The sequence below is a fragment of the Temnothorax longispinosus genome, chromosome 5 (assembly GCF_030848805.1).
Source record: "Temnothorax longispinosus isolate EJ_2023e chromosome 5, Tlon_JGU_v1, whole genome shotgun sequence".
In the NCBI taxonomy this organism is placed as follows: Eukaryota; Metazoa; Arthropoda; class Insecta; order Hymenoptera; family Formicidae; genus Temnothorax; species Temnothorax longispinosus.
In genome coordinates this window covers 10,369,969-10,393,569 of record NC_092362.1, presented here as the reverse complement: position 1 = coordinate 10,393,569, position 23,601 = coordinate 10,369,969, and the positions used below count along the sequence as shown (strand labels likewise).

Genomic DNA, 23,601 nt, shown 5'->3' with positions numbered 1-23,601 from the left:
TTGTCATTAATTAATGTTGCCAGTGTACAAATATCCCAGAAAACAGACGTCTTACCCCTCAGGGTACGATCTGGGTTAGCGTAACCCGAGCGTAATTTTGAAAGTAGCGCCATTTTAAAGGAAGTGAATGGTGGGAGTCCGTACCGAGGGGGGGGAAATCTTTGAGGTAGCTACTATGTAAGCGCCAAGGGGCAGCGTCAGTCTACACTTGGTGCTCAAGGTATACGAGTTTGAAAATTGAACTCGGGTAGTCTACACCCAGTTCGTACGGAACGTTACAAAATCCGTGTTTTTCAAACAAAAAAAATTTGTGTTTTTCGAGTATTTGCTGCAGTAGAGTATTCTGGTATGTATAATTTACTATTTTTAATATACTTTTGTGCATTCTAACCTCAAAATGATGCTCTGTAGCATACCAGCATAACGTATCCGTGCATGCAATTTTTGTTATTTATTTATATTATACTAATCAACAACATCCAAAAGAACTATTTTTACTTTAAGATATTTTTTTTTGCGTTATTACGATAAATCAAGCAAGTAACGTTATATCGCTATCGCAAAAAAACGGGTATTTTCATAGTTAAAAAAAATATACTTTTTGGAATGGATCAAAAAACGAATTCAGCCATTTCAAAGAACAACTTTTTAGCTTTCAAACGCGACTTAAAAAATGTCGATATCTTTTTTTTTCATAAAGTTATGCAATTTAAAAGAAAAAATGAATTTTTATGAAAATTTTTTGAGAATGGTTTACATTTTCAAATGTATCTTTGTTTAAACAAATAAGGTAATAAATCTACCAACGCCATTGTATTTTTGAGAAAATTTCCGATCCAAAGAAAAAAAAATTTGTTTCAATTGATAAATTACAGCCCGATATACAGTCAATCAAAGTCGCCGGGTTAGGCTAACCCATGTCCGTACGGAACGTAACTTTTTTATAGATCGTACCCTGAGGGTTAAAATACTTGGTGGTGAAACCACCTGATGCCCAAGGTATAATTCAACTGCCAAAGAAAATTTGACTATGTGTATAAGGAGTGTAAAATATATAATAAATATTACTTTTATAATATGTAAATATTGCTATTCAGTGTTGTTAATGTGAATTTGACCCAGAAAATTGTCATTCTTCCACACACAATGTTAATATCCTTCGACATCGAAACACAATGCTTAGTATGTAAGTTTACTGATTTTATGTGGCAAAAGTGTAAAGTATATATAGGAGAAATTAAATGAAATATGTATAATTGTTAAGATTTAACATTGCCAGTGTATATCATACCAAAAAATATAATTGGACTACTTAATGTAAAGATATGACTTAAAATCCAGGAAAAAAAACTGATTATGAGTATCAAAAAGTGTGAAATATATAGAATATTATGTCTATCGTGTGTAAATATCGTGTGTGAATATTCTTGTACAGTAATATTGATGTAGTTTAATCCAGAAATATATCATTTCCAAAAAATATAATATTCAAATCCTTTGATATCGAAGCACGACATTTAGTATGTGAATTAACTACTTTTGTGAAACAAAACATGAAATATATAGAAGGAGTTAATGAGAGTGTGTATAATTATTAATGATTAACACTTCCAATGCATGTCCACTCCAAAATATGATCATCTTTAAAGGTCTGGTAATTGGACCATTTGATATTAAGATATGACTTGAACAAACAAGAAAAAACTGATTATAAGTATCAAAGAGTGTAAAATACATAGTAATATTACGTCTGTCATGTTTAAATTTAACTGTTCAGTGATATTAATGCAAATTTGAGCCAGAAATATGTCGTTTTCCAAGATATGATATTCAGATCTTACGATATTGAAACATAATATCTAGTATGTAAATTAACTGAATTTATGTAACAAAAATATGAAATATATAAAAAGAATTAATTAAAATATGTATAATTGTTAATAATTAACATTGCCAAAGTATGTCAACTCCAAAATATGATCATCTTTCAAGGTCTGGTAGTTGGACCATTTGATATTAAGATATGACTTGAACATACAAGAAAAGACCAGTTATAAGTATCAAAAAGTGTAAAATGCATGGAAATATTACGTCTATCATGTTTAAATTTTGCTATTCAGTGATATTAATGCAGATTTGAGCCAGAAATGTCATTTTCCAAGATATGATATTCAGATCCTTCGATATTAAAACATAACACTTAGTATGTGAATTAACTGAATTTATGTAACAAAATATGAAATATATAAGAAGAATTAATTAAAGTATGTATAGTTGTTAATAATTAACATTGCCAAAGTGTGTCAAGTCCAAAATACGATCATCTTTCCAGGTCTGATAGTTGGACCATTTGATATTAAGATATGACTTGAACATACAAGAAAAGACCACTTATAGGTATGAAAGAGTGTAAAATACATAGAAATATTACATCTATCATGTTTAGATTTAACTGTTCGGTGATATTAATGCAAATTTGAACCAAAAATATGTCATTTTTCAATATATGATATTCAGATCCTTCAATATCAAAAACATAAAACTTAGTATGTGAATTAACTGATTTTATGTAATAAAAAACATAAAGTGTATAGAAAGAATTAGTTAAAGTATATATAATTGCTAATAATTAACGCTATAAATGTATGTCTACTCCAAAATATGATCGTCTTTCAAGATCTGATAGTTAGACCATTTGATATTAAGATATGACTTGAACATACAAGAAAAGACCACTTATAGGTATAAAAGAGTGTAAAATACATAGAAATATTACATCTATCATGTTTAGATTTAACTGTTCGGTGATATTAATGCAAATTTGAGCCAGAAATATGTCATTTTTCAAGATATGATATTCAAATCCTTCGATATCGAAATATGATACTCAGTATATGAATTAACTGATTTTTGTGACAAAAACATGAAATATATAGAAAATTAATTAAAGTATGAATAATTATTAACAGTTAAGATTGTCAATGTATATCCACTCCAAAATACAACCATCTTCAAAGCCTGACAGTCTGTCTAATAGCTGGGCCACTTAATATAAAAAATATGACTAAGTATCAATGAGTAATCGCCATCCCTGGCCACTTTCTGACCGTTTTCCTGACCATTATCCTGACCGTTCTCATGACCATTTCCTGATCATTACCTGTCCATTTCCTGACCATTTCAACCTGACCATTTCCTGACCATTTCCTGACCACTTCCCAATCATTTGATCTGATCTAAGACCGTTCAATATATAGAATATGATTGCATATACACAGAAATTAACAGTTTAACAGTATATGTGTATATGTGTAAAAGAGCTAAATATTGTCATTTTATGTGAAATTTAGTCTAGAAAATATGTTATTTTCCATATAACATTGACACCACTCTTTGTCAGAATATGAATCTTAGTATATCATCACATTAACTCTATATGAAAACTATAAGTGCATAGAGATGTCAGATAAGATATATATAACTGTTGCAGTTTAATATAATGCTGCAAGTACAAATTCAGCCTACACTAGCCACTCCAGTCTGACACTCCATATAGGTTATGTAGGATAGGAGAGGAGAATCATAAATAAACAGTATATGTACACCGTCACATCACTTCCTGATTCATTTCTTTATTATAAACTCACAATCATGAATGCATATGCTCTACAATAAGTAATTAACGGGAGAAAACACAATACAGTCACAAAGACTAAACAACTATGACAATCACAGAGACAACCACTTCAATTTATTCGATCACCCATCGCATTGTAATATATTACTGAAACGAACGGTCGCAGTATGCAGAACACATTGCACATTGTAGTACGCAGATTCCTATATATGTATACGCAAATCAATAACATTAGAATGTAATGAAACAGAACTATTGTACTAGATTAATATTTTGTATAAAGTATAGAATTATCCCGCGAAAAAGAGCTTCCAGAGCATCTATGAGAATAAGAGGTTGAAATCTCTACAATAACACGCGGTATGAAGAGTTAACTATCATAAAACTAACTTAATATTAGATATACAATAGAATTATCTCGCACGCAAGAACATATTAAATAGATTAAGCTTCAAGAGCGTATGAATATAATAGAGACTAAGGTCTCGTCGAATTATTAAGTGTGAAATAGTATAAGAGTTTAAGAGTTTTGAAAGAGCCAAGGCAAAGAGATAACCTCATTGTAAAGTGATTTATGTGAATGTGTTCATGTGTCGAGCCAGTACGATGAGGCCCAAAGAATAAGATGCACGCACGATAAGTGCAGTCTCAAAAAGTCATATGCACATCAGGTACACAGAATAAACTTAAACTTAAGTCTCGCGACAGACAGCCAAAGGAACGACATCGGCCAATCACCGCGAAATACTGCACACATATATCCCCGAGCGTAAAACACTTGTCACTGTCGTTATCAAAACGAAGCCCGAATAGTTTAATAATGCATTCCCAGTGACATCGCAGTTATGCAGTTTCACAGGTCTATAGAAATCGCGAGATGCATAAGTATAAGTACTTCCCGACGCGATAAAACGACCGTCGTTGCCTCAGTCGCGAACAGAAGCCATAACACTGAGTCAAGTTACCATTGATATATTGTCTCTAATTATAATCGCGTCATGCACCATTACAGACGCGAAAGACACGAAGAGTGCTTAAGTCGGCCATTTTAACTTCTCAGAATCAACGGTGCGAGACGACGCGAACGGCCATTTGTCTCTAACGTTCGTATAGACACGAGGCGTGTGAAAATCGGCCATTTTCATGATCGACAATTTAAATCGTCGAGGAAGAGATATGTGCATTATGACACTTCTTTCCCCCTGTATCGATACAAGTATAAACGAACAGGCAGACACATGTTTCAACTTGAAGTAACATATAACTCACCAAAGTGAGCATAGATATGAATTAATTGCAGCCAGACATATATAACGTCCTTCCTTCTTAATTCTATCCTCCTTTCTCCTATCAAGGCGGCCATCTTCACGTATTGGATGTGGCCCGAGGAAAAATTTAATGAAAATTATATTAAATCGTATACATCACGAATAATATATATACTGTTCGATGCACAAGGTCCGAGTCTAAAGTGTAAATGTCCAATCTTAAGTGATATTCTAAGGATTCGCGATATTTCTTAGTTCTTAAAGTCAAAAAGTCAAAGAGTCAACGGTCGCCATGCGGCACACAAGACTCTCGCGAAACGCACAGCCATATCACATCAGAGACAAAAATGTTAAAATCTAAGTAATCCTAATAATGTCAGTAACGAAATTTACATAGTTCGACTCGTAATAACAGCGCGAATCGACACATATCAGACACTTTCAAAAATTCTCAATATTTAAAGTCACAAAATCCCACATATACGGAGCGATATAAAGAGCGTCCGTCCTCCTTAAAGCCTTGGCTCAGACTCCAACCTAACCTAACCTAACCTTGAAGTCGCAGGGTGAACCTACCACTTTATCGTCGGGTTCGGGTCGAGGCGCACCGGTACTCGTGGAGCCAACGGACGACTACCCTGAGGACGAGCCGTACCGGGGAATGTCGGGCACACCGCGGCCGGCCAGCGTAGCGGCCAACGAAGAAGTGAAAGACGCTAGCTTTGAGAGCATTGAAATAGGCGAGATCCTGCAGCGGATTCCAGACCAGGTAGCTCAGGTGATCGTGGGTAGCGAGGCGAAACAGCCCGCTGGTCCAGAGGTGGTTCCGGAGGACGACGACGAGCCGCCGATCCAGCAATCCCAGGCGGAGGGACGGCAGGACGAGTCGGGACCGAGAACGAGCCAATAGGGAGACGCCGAGGCAAAGACCCGTGCGGAAATAACCCTTTTTCTATATTTTATCTTATTTTATTATTTTGTGTAATAGTTTATCTCATTTTATTTTATTTGGATATTATAACCTTTTATCATACGAAAGTTAGCATCGCGAAGTTTAGTAGCGAGTAACAAGCGCCGTGAGTGCGAAAAGACATATTGACAAGCCAAAGAACGATTGCGAAAGAGATATAGAGACTTTTTATTTTATTTTATTTGAGATAAAGCGAACAGATATATATGCATGTAATACACACCCTATTTCTAAGAATACACTTGAAAACTTTTGTAAAACACACGATTTACACATCAACCAATCCTACCAATCCCAAAGCACCTTTGCATAATTCGATTAAAGATAGAGTCATTGATGGGCCAATCAGAGCCTGGAACACAGTCGGAGATGAATCCCGAGAGGATCACTTCGCTAATATTAACGGCAATTTTCTTGTTGTTTTCAACATTAATTTTATACAGCCTATACGCGATCTACTCCATCACAGCGAAGCCATGAGGTTCAAGGAGTACATCGTCGTAACCCTAATTATATTCATTCCTGTCGTAATGACATTTCCAGACATATCCACTATCCTAACCATTTACATATTGTACACACTTTACATACTATTGTTGAGTCTCGAAATCGAGCCACGATTGGTTCCCGAAGAGCCATGAACCGACACACACAATTTTGCATGCATAAAGACGTCACAGAGACGCGAGGACCAATAGGGTTCAAGATAACACGTTTTTGATATTTTATTACAAGTTTGACAGTAGAGGCGAAATGCCGACACGCGAGGACCAATGGGACTCATCCCGGTCTATTTTGTTAAGAATCGCGTTAGTTTCTCTAGATTTATTAGTTTTGAGTATTCTCGACACAGCGATAGCCAATAGGAACGATTTCTGGCAGTTTGATATTATTTTTCAGAGTTTTAGATTGATTTACGATTTTGCTAGGCCCAGAGCCAATGAGAGCGCGAGGCGCAACTTTTTACTATAAGCGCGACGAATCGACCAATAGGAAGCGAGCGTAGCTCCGCGAAGCGAGACAATGTCGTGAAGCGCGAATTTGCATTGTATAACTTTTATTTTACGTTTTCCTTGTCGAGACAAGTACGATTAGTCGTATTTCATGCAACATTATGCATTCTTAATTATTTTATATACTTACCGTTCGGATACTCACCGACGATACGAATCAGTCCATTGATTGGGCGAGACGATCCCACGGAGAACCCGGTACCTGAAAGAAAAGGAGAATTAATTAAATTGATTCTAGTACGTAGTTTACTTACCTGGTCGTTATGGGGAACGTCAAAGAGACCATTTTCGGTCACTCGGAAAACGTTCCGAGTGACTCGCCGCGATTTGCACTTTGTGCATGTTGCGACGGCTGGCATTGGTTGCCGCGTCCGAAGCGAGAGCCCGTGTCCGCCGTTGCGATACCCCTATGGTATCTCAGTCAAATCATGAGCTGAGCCAATGAGATCGGCTCAGTCGAAAGAATAAGCGCCGCAAGGATCGTGTCGCTCGTCACCAAGCGACGCGATAGGTCGAAAGAAAGAAAGCGCGGGATTACATCATTCTCGCGCGCAAATGCGAGGCAACGCGCCTGCGCTAGGTATTAAGGAGGGGAAACGAGACCCTCTCCTCGTGGACAGTTTGCTTGAGAAGCTCGAGGCGTCAACTCGTTCCAACGGTTGCGCGAAATAACTCGACTCAGCTTGCTTATCCCGTGGCCGTATACGATAATTACGCGAATATTAACCACGCGTTAACGGTTTTGACCGAGTATAGCTCAAAGCGACGGTACGCAGAGTTCGTGAACAATCGACGCAGGTCAACGCGCGATAGAACCTGTCCGTTCGTGTACTGAGATACTGTAAATGTGAAATTATTAAAATATTATTTGTTTATAATAAACAAACGTTCATTATTCGCGACCCCAGTGAATATCCTCTCCCAACGACCGTATCCTACGTGCGCATAAAACGGGCGTTGCCAACGGCCTTGAACACGTCCGCGTCGTAGATACTGGCGGCCATTAAGCCTGAAGGAAGGACGGGGCACCGCATAGCAACAGGGTTTCTGTATTCACCCGGAAAGATACAGTGGCGACCGTAATAACAGCCCAAGTAGTAAGTGGCTAATAACATTATATTAACATCATCAATCGTTGATCCGGTCACAACATTGGGACCGTACACTAAAGTGCCCGTTTCCCAGGCGAGTCGGGATTCTTCCGCCGAAACTCTAATCATGTCTCAGGAACCCGCACGAGCCGAGACAGACAACAGGGAGCAGAGGGTGCAACAGGGGAAACCCGAACGAGCCGGACAACAGCCGGACAAGGCTCAGCCGAGTCTGACCGATTCATTGGTGGACCAATCGGTGCCACCCGATTACAAACGCATTGCAGACGAGGAGGTGGCGAGGCTGCTAACCGGGGGCATTACGCCTATACGTGAAACGGCATCTCCAGGGTCGATGATATTCTCTACCGAGGTGCAGAGGGAGCAGTCGGAGAGCAGACCAGGGGACGAGAGCCAGCAGATGGAAGCGGAGGAGGTGCAGTGCTCGCAGTGCTACACCGAATTGTAATGGCATGCGTGTTCGAAACATTTTTGATAACATTGATTTTTCAGTTTTGTGTTTTTACTATTTACTTTCTAGTATTTTTATCGCGATATTATTTCGAGTTCATTTAAGCGTAGATCGCACATGTTATTTGATCGAGTCATTTGATTTATATTAATATTTTATCCATTAGAGTCTAGAGTACACCGAGTGCTACACTTTTATTAATTTTAGACATCCATACGTGGATTGCGGCGGGGCAAAGTGCCACTGCGTTACACTTAGTACACTACAAACACAGCGAACACATTCGAAACATACAGAAAACTTATTAATAAAGACGATTCATACGAAATACATAGAAAACCCACCTTAAACGTACCCAATTATTTAACAAACGATCCAAGATGGATTCAGATAAATTTAGAATAATAATATTGGCTTTTATATTCATTGTTTTTGCCATTTCTTTGATTTGCATATTATTGCTAGTTTATTCACAGAGAACGATTTCAGAACCCTATTACACGCCATAGAGCACGTAAAAATATCAACAATGCAGTTTACAACGTACGCGATAGTTTCAATAGTTATCTTTTTACCAATGATGCTCAATTTCCCTGATCCAAACTTAGTTTGCACGCTATTCATACTCATTACACTTTACATCGTGATTTTGAACAATCCGGAGGATCCCGAAGGGAATTGAGGTATTTACACTTCAAACGTTACACTTTATTACACTTTTTGAACTTAGACACCAGACAAACACGTTTACGATACAGACGGACGAAAAGGGTGTTACACCTTTTACACTTTTCTACACTTTCCGTATAAGCGACTTAGTTATAGGTCTGCGGAACGAGCGAGCGCGAACTCTACACTTTGTTTACACTTTGCTACACTTTCCGTACAAATGACTTAGAATAGGTCTGCGGAACGAGCCAGCGCGAGCTTTACACTTTTTAATTACACTTTACTACACTTTGATACACTTTGGGGTAAAACCTTTATATTTTATCATTATATCATTAATTACAACAAACTAGAGAGAGAACGGGCATAATGGAGCTATTCCAGGCCAAGACATATTACATTTTACATTTGACATTAATTTCATACATTTTGATTACACTTTTTTACACTTTAGTGTTCTCTCTACACTTTTGATAGGCTTAGAGCTAAATTAACTTCATTTGCATGGTTTTATTATTAATACAATATTCCCTGTCAATTTTAAGTTTAATTTCATCATTTTCATATACGCGCGATAGAATTAAGTCGACGCGATACTTACCTTATGTACTTACCGTATTTACACCAAAAGGTGCAAGTTTGAGCATCGCCGATGCATTTCGTTACATTACGTTGGGACGATTCCTTCGATGAACCCGGGTACCTGAAAAGAAAAGATATAATTAATGACGGACGCAATGACCGTTCATACTTACCTGGCTTCCATAGGATTCGTCCGTGTGACTTTTTTCGAGTCACTCGAAAACCGTTCGAGTGACTCTTGATTCGCTACCGAGCGAATCGTCGCGGTGCAGCGACGCGAATCGGTTCACCTCGGTATCGCCTCGGCGATAGCCCTTCGCGACGTTGCACTTTGGGAGGAGAGCTACTCTCCTGGGTGTAGAGATAGAGTGCATGAGAAACCGTCTCTACGCGCCGGTTACACTCAGAGTGTCGAAGGAGTCGTACCGCGCTACACCCGTAGGTACGACTAACCAATGGGAGGGCTTCGCGCCCGAACAGGCACACCGGCGCATGCGTTGCCTCAAAGTGGGGAGACTCGACCCATTCCTCCCGGACAGTTCGTCGTGAAACTTCGATGCGGTTGCACGTTGCGGTGATCGCGAAACAAATCGAAGCCGACGTGGCTTATCCCGTTGACCGCTTGCGTTAACAGCGTGATTAATAACGATTCGATACGCGATACGGGATAACGATCCATTCGTGTAAGTCGACGTTTAGATATACACCCTGAGAGGGAGATTCAGACCCGAACGCGGGTTACGTTTGTAGAAGTGAAGGAACAATAAATTATTATTTGTTTATAATAAAAACGAGAGTGTTAATATCTCGGCCCGGTCATAATTCCTATCCGAGTTCCGTATATTACGCGACGCAATAACAGGGCGTGGCTGACGGCCTTGAACACGTCCACGGCGTAGAAGACGGCGGCCATCGAGCTGGAAGGAAGCGAGGGGCATAGCAACAACCAGAGGTTTCTGTATTTGAGCCTTAAAATACAGTGGCGACCGTATAATTCAGCCCAAGTAGTAAGTGGCTATATTTCGATTTTCACATCATCAATCGTTGTTCCGGTCACAACCTAACCTAACCGTACTCGCTTCAGAGTCGGCTGGGAGTGGTCAGGTTCGCCCTGACTGATAAAATGTGGTTTGGACGAGCCTGACCGGTCAGTTTGGGAAAGGGTCAGGTCGGGTCAGGAAGGAATGTGTTCAGAAATGAATTTCCAGTCGAATGGAATAGACACTGGGAGGTCCATTTACAAAGGTCTATCCTTGGAACTTAGAAATATTTGTAAAAAAAAAAAAAAAAAAAATGTCATGAAAAAAGGGGGTCCAAAACACGTTTCTCGATATTTTCATTCACCTCGCATAGACACTTGAGGGGTAATATTTCAAAGGCCCAGCCTTAAAAACTTGGAAAAATTTTCAGATTTTCCAAAAAAAAAAAAAAAGGAGGGGTCCAAATTGACGTTCTCGACATTTAGAATCACGTGGCATAGGTCCTGAAAGACATTTTTCCAAAGTTACCCCTTGGAACTTGTAAATTTTCATTTTCAACCCCTTTGTCCAAGTATACAGAGCCCAAACAAGGGGTGCAAGAAAGATGGGACCTGGGGGGATGGATAGTCCTCCTTGAGGGCAACAACTTTTCCTCAGACACCAACCCCATACCTCCTCCCCCTTGGAAGCTACGGTCGAAAAACTAAAAGTGCCAAAATCAACCCCTCGAAGGAGTGGCCGGAGGGGGGTGGGACCTGTGCCAAAGTTCGAATCATAAGTTTACGCAATTTATAGGATTATAAAAAATTTTGACAAAATTTTCAAAATTTTACAAGTCCTGAAGGGGGGGTGGTGGAGAGATGGGACCTGGGGGGATGGACGCGTCTCGTCGAGGACTACCTTCGGTCCTCAGAACCCAACCCCCTACCTTTCCCCCGTCAGAAGTTACCGTCGAAAAACTAAAAATGCCAAAATCAACCCCTCGAAGAAAGGGTCGGAGGGGGGTGGGACCTGTGCCAAAGTTCGAATCATAAGTTTACGCAATTTATAGGATCATAAAAAGAGGGTGTCAAAAAACTGGCACTATCAAGAGACACGGTAGTGTCTCGCGCCAAGTACACGCGGAGCGAGACCGACCGTGACTCTTTTACGCGACGCGACGGGTTGCGAGTACCCGCGATGTTGAGATCTCGATAACGAGTGAACGGATCAAGTTCTAAGTAGGCTTGATCGATAGCTTGGGGTCCAATTAGGGGGGGGTTTCTCTCATAATATTCCGCTACGTGCCCTACGAGCGGAGATATTGCGACGCAAAGTCTAAATGTGAAAATTTATTTTTAAGATACTTCTAACGCTCTTGTGTATGATGACGTCATAATCAGAAACGTCACTTTCACTTTTTCGACGCTGGCGGCGCAGGTATCGCCAGTTTCGATATCGCGCGCGTATTTCAAAATTAGGTCGATAGACTTATCGGTCAGGAGGAAGATTTCTATTTAGGTAAATTAGGTATATACTTATATAATATATATTGAGTCAATTGCTTCATGTTTATCTGGAGAGATTTCGTATCCTTACATCGTATTACCACCGCTGCCGGAAAAGAAGGTTCTCTACGCTTGGCAGAAAGTGCCGCTAGGGAATTTTTAAGTCGATTCTTATGAATCAAGCTTGAATTCGATGTTTAGGTATCCCAGGTTGCCGATGACAAGGTCCAGATAGTGCGCTTCATAGTTTTCGGTGTCCAGGTGTAATAATACGTTGAATTCGATGTCTACGTGTCCCAGGTTGCCGATGACGAGGTCCACATAGTGCGCTCCGTAGTTTTCGGTGTCTACGTGTATTAATACCTTGAATTCGATGTCCACATGTCCCAGGTTGCCGATGACAAGATCCAGATAGTGCGCTTCATAGTTTTCGGTGTCCAGGTGTAATAATACGTTGAATTTGATGTCTACGTGTCCCAGGTTGCCGATGACGAGGTCCACATAGTGCGCTCCGTAGTTTTCGGTGTCTACGTGTATTAATACCTTGAATTCGATGTCCACGTGTCCCAGGTTGCCGATGACAAGATCCAGATAGTGCGTTTTATAGTTTTCGGTGTCCAGGTGTAATCGTACGTTGAATTCGATGTCTAGGTGTCCCAGGTTGCCAATGACGAGGTCCACATAGTGCGCTTCGTAGTTTTCGGTGTCTACGTGTATTAATACCTTGAATTCGATGTCCACGTGTCCCAGGTTGCCGATGACGGGATCCAGATAGTGCGCTTCATAGTTTTCGGTGTACAGGTGTAATCGTATGTTGAATTCAATGTCTAGGTGTCCCAGGTTGGCGATGACGAAGTCCACATAGTGCGCTCCGTAGTTTTCGGTGTCTACGTGTATTAATACCTTGAATTCGATGTCCACGTGTCCCAGGTTGCCGATGACAAGATCCAGATAGTGCGTTTTATAGTTTTCGGTGTCCAGGTGTAATCGTACGTTGAATTCGATGTCTAGGTGTCCCAGGTTGCCAATGACGAGGTCCACATAGTGCGCTTCGTAGTTTTCGGTGTCTACGTGTATTAATACCTTGAATTCGATGTCCACGTGTCCCAGGTTGCCGATGACGGGATCCAGATAGTGCGCTTCATAGTTTTCGGTGTACAGGTGTAATCGTACGTTGAATTCAATGTCTAGGTGTCCCAGGTTGGCGATGACGAGGTCCACATAGTGCGCTTCGTAGTTTTCGGTGTCCAGGTGTAATAATACGTTGAATGCGATGTCTAGGTGTCCCAGGTTGCCGATGACAATGTCTAGATAGTGAGCTCCGTAGTTTTCGGTGTCTACGTGTATTAATACCTTGAATTCGATGTCTAGGTGTCCCAGGTTGCCGATGACGAGGTCCACATAGTGCGCTTTGTAGTTGTCGGTGTCTACGTGTATTAATATCTTGAAATTGATGTCTAGGTGTCCCAGGTTTCTGATGACAAGGTCCAGATAGCGCGCTCCGTAGTTTTTGGTGTCTAGATGTAATAATACTTCGAATTCGATGTCTACGTGTCCCAGGTTGCCGATGACGAGGTCCACATAGTGCGCTTTGTAGTTTTTGGTGTCTAGGTGTATTAATAATTTTAAATCTGAATGTAGGACATGTAGATATCGAATTCGAAATATTAATACACGTAGACACCGAAAACTACGGAGCGCACTATGTGGACCTCGTCATCGGCAACGTGGGACACCTAGACATCGAATTCAACGTATTATTACACCTGGACACCGAAAACTATAGAGCGCACTATCTGAAACCCGTCATCGGCAACCTGGAACACGTGGACATCGAATTCAAAGTATCAAGAGACACGGTAGTGTCTCGCGCCAAGTACACGCGGAGCGAGACCGACCGTGACTCTTTTACGCGACGCGACGGGTTGCGAGTACTCGAGATGTTGAGATCTCGATAACGAGTGAACGGATCAAGTTCTAAGTAGGCTTGATCGATAGCTTGGGGTCCAATTAGGGGGGGGTTTCTCTCTTATAATATTCCGCTCCGTGCCCTACGAGCGGAGATATTGCGACGCAAAGTCCAAATGTGAAAATTTTTTATTAAGATACTTCTTCTTCTTCTTCTTCTACTTCTAACGCCGACGTTTTATATGATGACGTCATAATCAGAAACGTAAAGCCCCTTGCACAATGCCAGGCAACAGGCAATAGGAACAGGGAATAGAAATCAGAAATCATGTATAAATGCAGAATAAACAGTGACACAGGCAATAGACACAGAGTTTCCGTCACGTTGGAAATTCTGTGCCTATTGCCTATTGCCAACCAATCATAGCATTTGAATTTTTTAGGTTGTAATTAACGATTTTTTGGTTATTTCCTGTTCCTATTGCCTGTTGCCTGGCATTGTGCAAGGGGCTTTACTTTCACTTTTTCGGCACTGGCGGCTAACGGCGTTAGTATCGCAGTGCAGTGCAGTGCAGACAGTGCGTTCGTTTCACCTGTCAGTCAGTTCATCATCTGATCAGTTAACCTGAGTTAACCTATCTCGATCGATCGAGAGACACGGTAGTACGCGCGGAGCGAGACCGACCGTGTGACTCTTTATTACGCGTCGCGAGGTAAGGTGCGACAACGCGCGCATATGCGCGTACGCGAAACGGCAGTAACACCGTAATCGGCCCGGCGATATACTGAATTGAATTGCTTCGTGCTTATCTGGAGATTTCGTATCCCTACATCGTGTTACCATCGCTGCCGGAAAAGAAGGTTCTCTACGCTTGGCAGAAAGTGACGACTGACACGTTCGATCCCGACTTCGTTGATCGCAGAAGAGCTGAACTCGAGGTACGTTTCCGATTTGCAATTATAAAAGTATCGTGCGATGAATGTTGTACCCAATTATAACCTCAAATGAAGTTGTGCACGTTGCTGAAAGATATATATATATCTTGATATATAGGCTACGGTCAACGTGATACAAATGCTCTGGAGCGTTCTTCTTCTCCTTCTTTCTTCATTGAAAGAAAAGAGAAGAGGAATGCTTTGAAGCATTTGTAGTGTCACGTTGACCGTAGCCATAATATCATATTAATACATTATTTTATTTTTAGACGTAGCTGTTGATGAAAGAGAATTAGATGGTGACTTAATTTTGGGAGATATAGGTCAAGGATTGCCATTTAAAGCTGGTATTATTGGAACCACGAGAGTCGCGTGGCAAACGGGAAAAGAAAACCGAGGACAGTAAACCAAGCAGCGGAAAAATATCCCTATTCGACTTTCTCGAGGATAAATTACCTGTACAACCTGAGAGCGTTGAAACAACTAATTTGTCTCAAAACAGCTACATACAAATTAATAAAAGTAATCAAGATCGTTTTGAATCAAGAGGATTTGATAATATATATATATATATATATATATATATATATATATATATAGATTATATAGAGACATAATTATATATAGAGATTATATAGAGACATTATTATATATAGATATTATATAGAGACAAAGATTAAATCCTGTTGCTCTCAACGTCTGCCTCTGCCTCGTCTACCCCAATGGTAATTGGGTGATGACAATTTATATAAGAAGGCCATGAACCTTTCTTCTTGGCGTCGTATCCCCGCGGCTCTGCCTCTTGGTCTGCGAACTGTAAAATAATAAAATTGTATAAGAAATTTTATGAATTAAATACATATAATATGAATTAAATTTTTTATATATTGTAATTATGTGAAATTATGTGAAATATATATTGAAAAGACAGTACTTACCATTTGTACTTTCGCGATTTCTCTCACAATCAGTATGAAACGGTGGTTTCGTTGGCTCCTGCCTCTTTTCAGAGGACAATACGGCCAGTATTTGCCACTGTTTGTTATACAAAGTCTGGAATGAAATCGGCGACGATGGCGGGTAAAGTGTTTAAAAGCGTGGAATACCCTTATAGGGTAGAGAGCCTTTCAGACTATATTCGAAAACTTCACTCTGGCCTAGTTTATATTGATCACTTGATACGCGTATTAAATAGTAAATAACTAGTAAATTAGTTTGATTATTGGTTTGATACGCGTATCAAGAGATCGGTGTAAACTAGGTCATTCGAATACACATCAGCGTCGTTCTGGAGCCTTATTCTCGAATCGTTTTCATGAAACTCGCATGCGAAATTCAATGTTTTTCAAATAGAAAGTCGCACACGAAAATCATTAGGGCAGGCTCGAGAATACGGTCCCTGTCTTTGTTCAATTTTTAGTAACAAGATAAAGCGATGCGGTGTGCACTCGAATATAGTTTTTGAATGCAGCCCTAAAGGCTCTATCTATACACGCCGATAACGTCGCCGCCGATCATGTCACCATCGATCACGTTGCTGTCGATCACGTCGCCTATCACGTCGTCGTTGATTACATTATTCGTGGTTGTTGCGTTCCGCGTACGCGTTACCGGTTCCTACGCTTTGTTGACAAATACATTGTGGGATTAATAGCAGAGAAGAATTCTCTCTGTTGTTATTATTAATAGTATTTCGTCGTTGTTCGTGGCTCATAAGCTATTTCGCAAATAGCTTACAATCTCATCATATCTGTGAGTGAAGGTTATATTGTCGATATATTGCGATATCTCTGAGACAATATCTTCATTATACAAGTATGTGTAGAGAAAGGACATTTTGGATTGAATTTGATGATGGAAAAATTATAGAAAATAAACGATGGCCTACAGGTGCTAAAGGTATTTATATATTATTTTTGGAAAAAGTTGGTAAGAAATAATTTATACAAGCAACGTAATATACATGCATATTTTACATAAAAGCAATGTCCGGCAATGTGTATATATATATATTTACAACTTCAGACACATTTCTTTATAAGGTGTAATTTTTTTCTGTTAAGATTAAGATGCGTAACACTACAAAAAGGCGTGATATCCGTACAAAATTACCTTTTTAAAAAAAAAGGTAAAAAAATGCGCCAAGTACACGCATAGTAGTACATATGTATTATGTTGTTACCTCGAAAAAAACAAAGTGGTAGTATTATACCTCGAAATAACACCCTGTACATACTGTTTATACAATGCGTAATACTACAAAAAGGCGTGATATCAGTACAAAATTACCTTTTTTAAAAAAAAGGTAAAGAAAGGCGCCAAGTACACGCATAGTAGTGTATATGTTGTTACCTCGAAAAAAAAACAGTGGTAGTATTATACCTTAAAAAAATCTAAGTAACAAGTGGTAGACGAAATCTTTGTATCTTGAAAAATCTCGAAAAAACCTAAACAGTAGTATCTTCACCTCGAAAAAAAACAAAGTAGTAGTATTATACCTCGAAAAAACCTAAGTAACAAGTGGTGGACGTAATCTTTGTATCTCCAAAAATCTCGAAAAAACCTAAACAGTAGTATCTTCACCTCGAAAAAAAACAAAGTAGTAGTATTATACCTCGAAAAAACCTAAGTAACAAGTGGTGGACGTAATCTTTGTATCTCCAAAAATCTCGAAAAAACCTAAGCAGTATTATTTTTATTTCCAAAAAATTATTACTCAAGTGATACACATCACAAAATTACGTTACCTTATCAAAAAATGAGTCGCGCTTCAAGTGATCTATTATTACAATTACAAAAAAGAAATGATATCTCTTTTTAAATTACAGCGCCAATTACAGAGAACATACACTAAGAAAAAAAATTTGTCAATCCCAAGAAATATTTAGTCCGATACGTTCAACTAACCATTTTAGTTAGTTAACTAAACATTAGTTGAATTAATTAATTCTTGATTAAAAAAACGAAATAAATTGTTGAAACAACTAATATTTAGTTAACTAATTAAAATGTTTAGTTGAACGTATCGAACTAAATATTTCTTGGGATTAACAATTTTTTTTCTCAGTGTATTTTTCGAGATACAAAGATTACGTCTACCACTTGTTACTTAGGTTTTTTCGAGGTATAATATTACTACTGCTTTTCTTCGATTAGAATAAAAAATTGAATCATGAAGAATTACACAAAGGTAACAGTACAAAATACAAATATTTTATTAAAATATTTAAACCCAACAAGGGAATACAAGGTATTTAAATACAAAGTTTATATATGTATTTTAAAAGATTTAATCGCATCCCAAAGAATTACAGAGGTAACAGTACAAAAAATAAAAATATTTTATTAAAATACATAAATTTTTCTTGTCAAAAAACTTGGCGCTGCTAGAGAGAGAGAGAAAGAGAGAGAGAGAGAGACCTTTTACAAATGTAGATATTACTTATTCTATACTTATTCTATACTTAATTCTAATCGCTTTAAAAATCTAAACTTATCCTAACTTATCCTATACTTAGTAATAAACCGCATTATTCACCGTCACACACACACACACACACACACACATCGCCCATACCCACTCGCTCGCACATACACACCAGGCTAACCTAATTTTGAGGTCTAGCAGCGCCAAGTTTTTTGACAAGAAAAATTTATGTATTTTAATAAAATATTTTTATTTTTTGTACTGTTACCTCTGTAATTCTTTGGGATGCGATTAAATCTTTTAAAATACATATATAAACTTTGTATTTAAATACCTTGTATTCCCTTGTTGGGTTTAAATATTTTAATAAAATATTTGTATTTTGTACTGTTACCTTTGTGTAATTCTTCATGATTCAATTTTTTATTCTAATCGAAGAAAAGCAGTAGTAATATTATACCTCGAAAAAACCTAAGTAACAAGTGGTAGACGTAATCTTTGTATCTCGAAAAATACACTGAGAAAAAAAATTGTTAATCCCAAGAAATATTTAGTTCGATACGTTCAACTAAACATTTTAATTAGTTAACTAAATATTAGTTGTTTCAACAATTTATTTCGTTTTTTTAATCAAGAATTAATTAATTCAACTAATGTTTAGTTAACTAACTAAAATGGTTAGTTGAACGTATCGGACTAAATATTTCTTGGGATTGACAAATTTTTTTTCTCAGTGTATGTTCTCTGTAATTGGCGCTGTAATTTAAAAAGAGATATCATTTCTTTTTGTAATTGTAATAATAGATCACTTGAAGCGCGACTCATTTTTTGATAAGGTAACGTAATTTTGTGATGTGTATCACTTGAGTAATAATTTTTTGGAAATAAAAATAATACTGCTTAGGTTTTTTCGAGATTTTTGGAGATACAAAGATTACGTCCACCACTTGTTACTTAGGTTTTTTCGAGGTATAATACTACTACTTTGTTTTTTTTCGAGGTGAAGATACTACTGTTTAGGTTTTTTCGAGATTTTTGGAGATACAAAGATTACGTCCACCACTTGTTACTTAGGTTTTTTCGAGGTATAATACTACTACTTTGTTTTTTTTCGAGGTGAAGATACTACTGTTTAGGTTTTTTCGAGATTTTTCAAGATACAAAGATTTCGTCTACCACTTGTTACTTAGATTTTTTTAAGGTATAATACTACCACTGTTTTTTTTTTCGAGGTAACAACATATACACTACTATGCGTGTACTTGGCGCCTTTCTTTACCTTTTTTTTAAAAAAGGTAATTTTGTACTGATATCACGCTTTTTTGTAGTATTACGCATTGTATAAACAGTATGTACAGGGTGTTATTTCGAGGTATAATACTACCACTTTGTTTTTTTCGAGGTAACAACATAATACATATGTACTACTATGCGTGTACTTGGCGCATTTTTTTACCTTTTTTTTTAAAAAGGTCCCCATTACCTAACTTTGCAGCCGACGGCAGCGATCGTCCACGAGCAGCGGTTGCAGCAACGTCAGCTACCGACCATCACTGATTATAGGGTGCTGGCGCAGCCGATGATCAAGAGGCCGAAGGGGCAAAGTGAACCGAAGCAGCCCAAGGACGGAGTTACGAAGGAACGACGGGGCAGCTTAGCAGAGGGAACGGTCGCGGAGCAAGCGTAGTGCGTGCGCGAATATTTGTGACGGAGAAATCGTGAAAATATTATATAACGAGCAAACAATATAATAATGGACTTTAGATATAGAATATAATAATGGACTTTAGATATAGATTATAGTAATGGACTTTAGATATAGATCAAGTAGATGAGAGATTCACGAACAGTATAATAATGGACTCTAGATATAGATTAAGTGAATAAGAGATTCACGAATAAAAAAAAAATAACCGATTAAGGGAAAAAGGTTTGAAATTGTAGGGTTGCGGGGCGAGAGCGACAATCGGTGTATAACGAGCGGCGCGCGTGCGATCAGTAGCGGGATTCTCTAACGTGCTATCGACAATTGTCGCTATCGTTAACTGTACTTATCGACAATTTTCGTTATGGGTTATTCTGTATCGAGCAGTTATCGACATTTCTCGTTAAGTCGAATCGTTAAGTATCGAAAATTGTCGCTATCGGTCGCTATGTTAACGATGGGTCTTGGAAGTCTCGTTAACTGCTTAGCGATATTTTACATTCGTTAATAATATATTATATTATTTGAATTACAATGTTCTGGCTATTTCAGCATATTTAACAAGGTAAGAGATAAATCAAATGAATAATAATATTTCTAATACACGTTATAACATTTAAAAAACCGTTATATTTGTTATGCGGCTTCCGTAACCAAGGATAACCTCAAACTTGTAGGCAGAATAGTTAAATGATAAAAATTATCTGATATAACAAATATTACATATATTACATAAATTAAATATGGAAATACTTTTAACTAAATATATACATATACATATACACAATACATAATTTTTTTCTTGTGTCTATGTATTCTCAAAGTTTATAAATTAAAATCTGAAGTATCCTGCATATTTGCAACGCGTTTCAATATTACAAATACATTGAACAGTAAAATATATATTTACAATAATTTATAACAACTTGTTTATGTTAAAATGATTATTCGTATAATCATGCGGTGGGAATATAAAGTGAAAAAAATCATTTCAGTATCACTTTTTCTACTGTTTTTTTTTACTTTATATTCGTACTGCTGACTTATAGATAACAGGGTTAAATAATATGAATAAATAAATTATTTTTAGAATGGCTGATGCTTGTCTTGCCGCAGACATACTAAACTTAGAATATTGTATCCAACGCCGCGAGCGAAGAGTAAATCGACAGGTATTACGAGAAATAGAACAACCATTCGATTTGACTGATGTTGAATTCAGGGAATTGTACCGTTTAACTCCGGAATTGTTAAATGATCTCATTGATGTATTTGCACCTCATTTGATGCACACAAGAATTACTGGACTATCTGTTGAAAAACAAGTAATGTGTCTTTCCACTTAACACGAAATCATAATCAAAGTTGCTTATTTCTAATTTATATGTCACATAGGTACTGTCTGCAATAAGATTGTACGCGACTGGATGCTATCAACGTCCAGTAGGTGAACAATGGGGTATTTCAATGAGTCAACCATCGATCAGTAGATGTATTCATCGAGTTACAGACGCGATAAATGAAAATATTTTTTGTCAATGGGTGCAGTTTCCCATGACTCCAGAAGCCAGATGGTTTGCAAGAGAGCAGTTTCAGAATGCTCCTCAACCATTTGAAGGAGCTATCGGAGCAATAGATTGCACCCACGTGGCAATTCTTGCTCCTAGGGAACACGAAGAAGCCTATGTGAATCACAATGGATACCATTCAATAAACGTCCAAATGGTACTAATTGAAATTATTTATCAATTTATTGCGTTATAATTATTATAATATAATGTGTATTACTTTATTAAGATATGCGACCCGACTCTCAAGATCCTGAACGTGAATGCAAGATTTCCGGGAGCCAGACATGACGCTTATATTTGGAGTTCCTCTGCTGCGCGTGGTGTTATGGAACGTGCATATAATTGCGGCGAAAGAAGAACGTATCTCATTGGTACGATTTTTTTATATTATCACTGTATTTGTTGCATATTTGAAACGTTTACCGCAAAAGTAGCCTAGCTGCCAAAATTCAGCAATTTGGTTTCCTATTTTAAAGCGTTAATGGTTTCATAATTTATAAGTTAATAACTTATGAAACCATTAACGCTTTAAAATAGGAAAAACTGCCGAATTTTGGCAGTTTGGTCACTTTTGCGGTAAGCGCCTCATTTTAGACATGTTTTTTTTACAGGTGACTCAGGATATCCATTAGAACCCTGGCTGTTAACTCCTTTACCTCATGAGCCTGAAGAAACTCCACAATTTTTCTACAATAAGGCATTATGCAGTGCAAGAAATTGCGTGGAACGATTGTTTGGAGTTCTTAAAAGCACGTGGAGATGCCTTTCCAAGCACAGGGTCTTACAGTATGAGCCTGGTTTTGCAGGAAGAATCGTTAATGCGTGTGCGGTTCTACACAACATGCGAATTGCTGGCGGTATACTTGACGATGATCCGTTTGAAGAATACGCGAATGGAGATGTGCCCGGCATTCACATCGACGACGATGATAATTTGCGACCACTTGCACTCGCGCGTCGAATTCAAGATCGCCTTATTGTGGAAAGGTTTGGAAGATAAATTTTAAAATAAAAATCCGTTACTTATATTTATTATAAAATATATAATTTACTATTTAGGTGCAACATATTTTACGTAATGTAATATAAGTGTAACATAAAATACATAATTTAATCATAATATATTATATTTTAACGTAACACGAAAACTTTGGTGCATACTTTACATACAAATCATCACATTCTTTGGTTAATATCACGTATTGTGTTGATTTGTCCCATTTGACTCCTGTCAAATCCTACTTCCTATACTCGGTCTGAAATTAAGTAATACTTATTAGATAATAATCGTATGACTTTCATAATTTATAACAAATTAGGACATTTCTTACTTCTTAGTGAATATAGCTTGGCAATGAATTATCCAATACTTGTATTACTTTCTCCATTACTCGTATCCTATCCGCTTCGTTCACAGCCTGTACATCTGCATTATTTGCTAACTTTGTAGTAGCTTTGGCCATTTCTGCCATAGCAAGAGCATTCGTCGTAGCTGCTTCTGCATGAGCTTTCGAGGCCTCGGCAAGTATCTGCACAATATTTTAGGAGGTGACAATATACAATTATGTACGTACGACTTCGAAAAATTTTATTAATTCCGATTTTCGAGATTTTTCTTTTAGGACCATTCTGCAATACGTCGCAAACGCCTCGTTGTCAGTCACGAAGGATGACAACTGCTAGTTGAAAAGACAAGTACTCTTTCCGCTTGGCAAGGGATTGCCACAAACGAGAGTTGGCTCTTTTAATTTTATAATAACAGCAACTGGCAATCGGCAACCGGAAATAACACTTTTCAACAGTTGCCATCATTCGTAATTGGGGCGTTTGCGACGTATTGTAGAATGGTCCTTACCATCATAGCATCGGCTTGCTTCTGAGCAAT

The 23,601-nt window shown here is 38.0% G+C and overlaps 1 protein-coding gene and 2 long non-coding RNA genes across 3 annotated transcripts; all 3 read left to right on the top strand.

The window, feature by feature from the left end:
* The first annotated feature begins 14,835 nt into the window (after positions 1 to 14,835).
* Positions 14,836 to 15,946, top strand: LOC139813327 (uncharacterized). Its single transcript, XR_011732135.1, has 2 exons — positions 14,836 to 15,016; positions 15,283 to 15,946. It is a non-coding gene; the product is annotated as an uncharacterized lncRNA (long non-coding RNA).
* Positions 15,947 to 16,056: 110 nt separating this feature from the next.
* Positions 16,057 to 17,510, top strand: LOC139813328 (uncharacterized). The gene is made up of 2 exons (XR_011732136.1): positions 16,057 to 16,912; positions 17,077 to 17,510. It is a non-coding gene; the product is annotated as an uncharacterized lncRNA (long non-coding RNA).
* Positions 17,511 to 20,304: 2,794 nt separating this feature from the next.
* Positions 20,305 to 22,783, top strand: LOC139813273 (putative nuclease HARBI1). Its single transcript, XM_071778663.1, has 5 exons — positions 20,305 to 20,710; positions 21,236 to 21,470; positions 21,541 to 21,870; positions 21,943 to 22,087; positions 22,328 to 22,783. The coding sequence occupies exons 2-5, from the start codon at positions 21,237 to 21,239 to the stop codon at positions 22,714 to 22,716; spliced, it is 1,098 nt and encodes a 365-aa protein (XP_071634764.1). The 5' UTR covers positions 20,305 to 20,710; position 21,236; the 3' UTR covers positions 22,717 to 22,783.
* Positions 22,784 to 23,601: the final 818 nt, after the last annotated feature.

What these genes read in the sequence shown, in the direction of transcription:
- LOC139813273 (XM_071778663.1), top strand. Translation starts at nt 21,237, where the DNA reads ATGGCTGATGCTTGTCTTGCCGCAGACATACTAAACTTAGAATATTGT. An exon ending in GACTATCTGTTGAAAAACAA is followed by an intron (nt 21,471 to 21,540) that starts GTAATGTGTCTT and finishes TATGTCACATAG; the next exon opens with GTACTGTCTGCAATAAGATT. An exon ending in AAGAAGAACGTATCTCATTG is followed by an intron (nt 22,088 to 22,327) that starts GTACGATTTTTT and finishes TTTTTTTTACAG; the next exon opens with GTGACTCAGGATATCCATTA.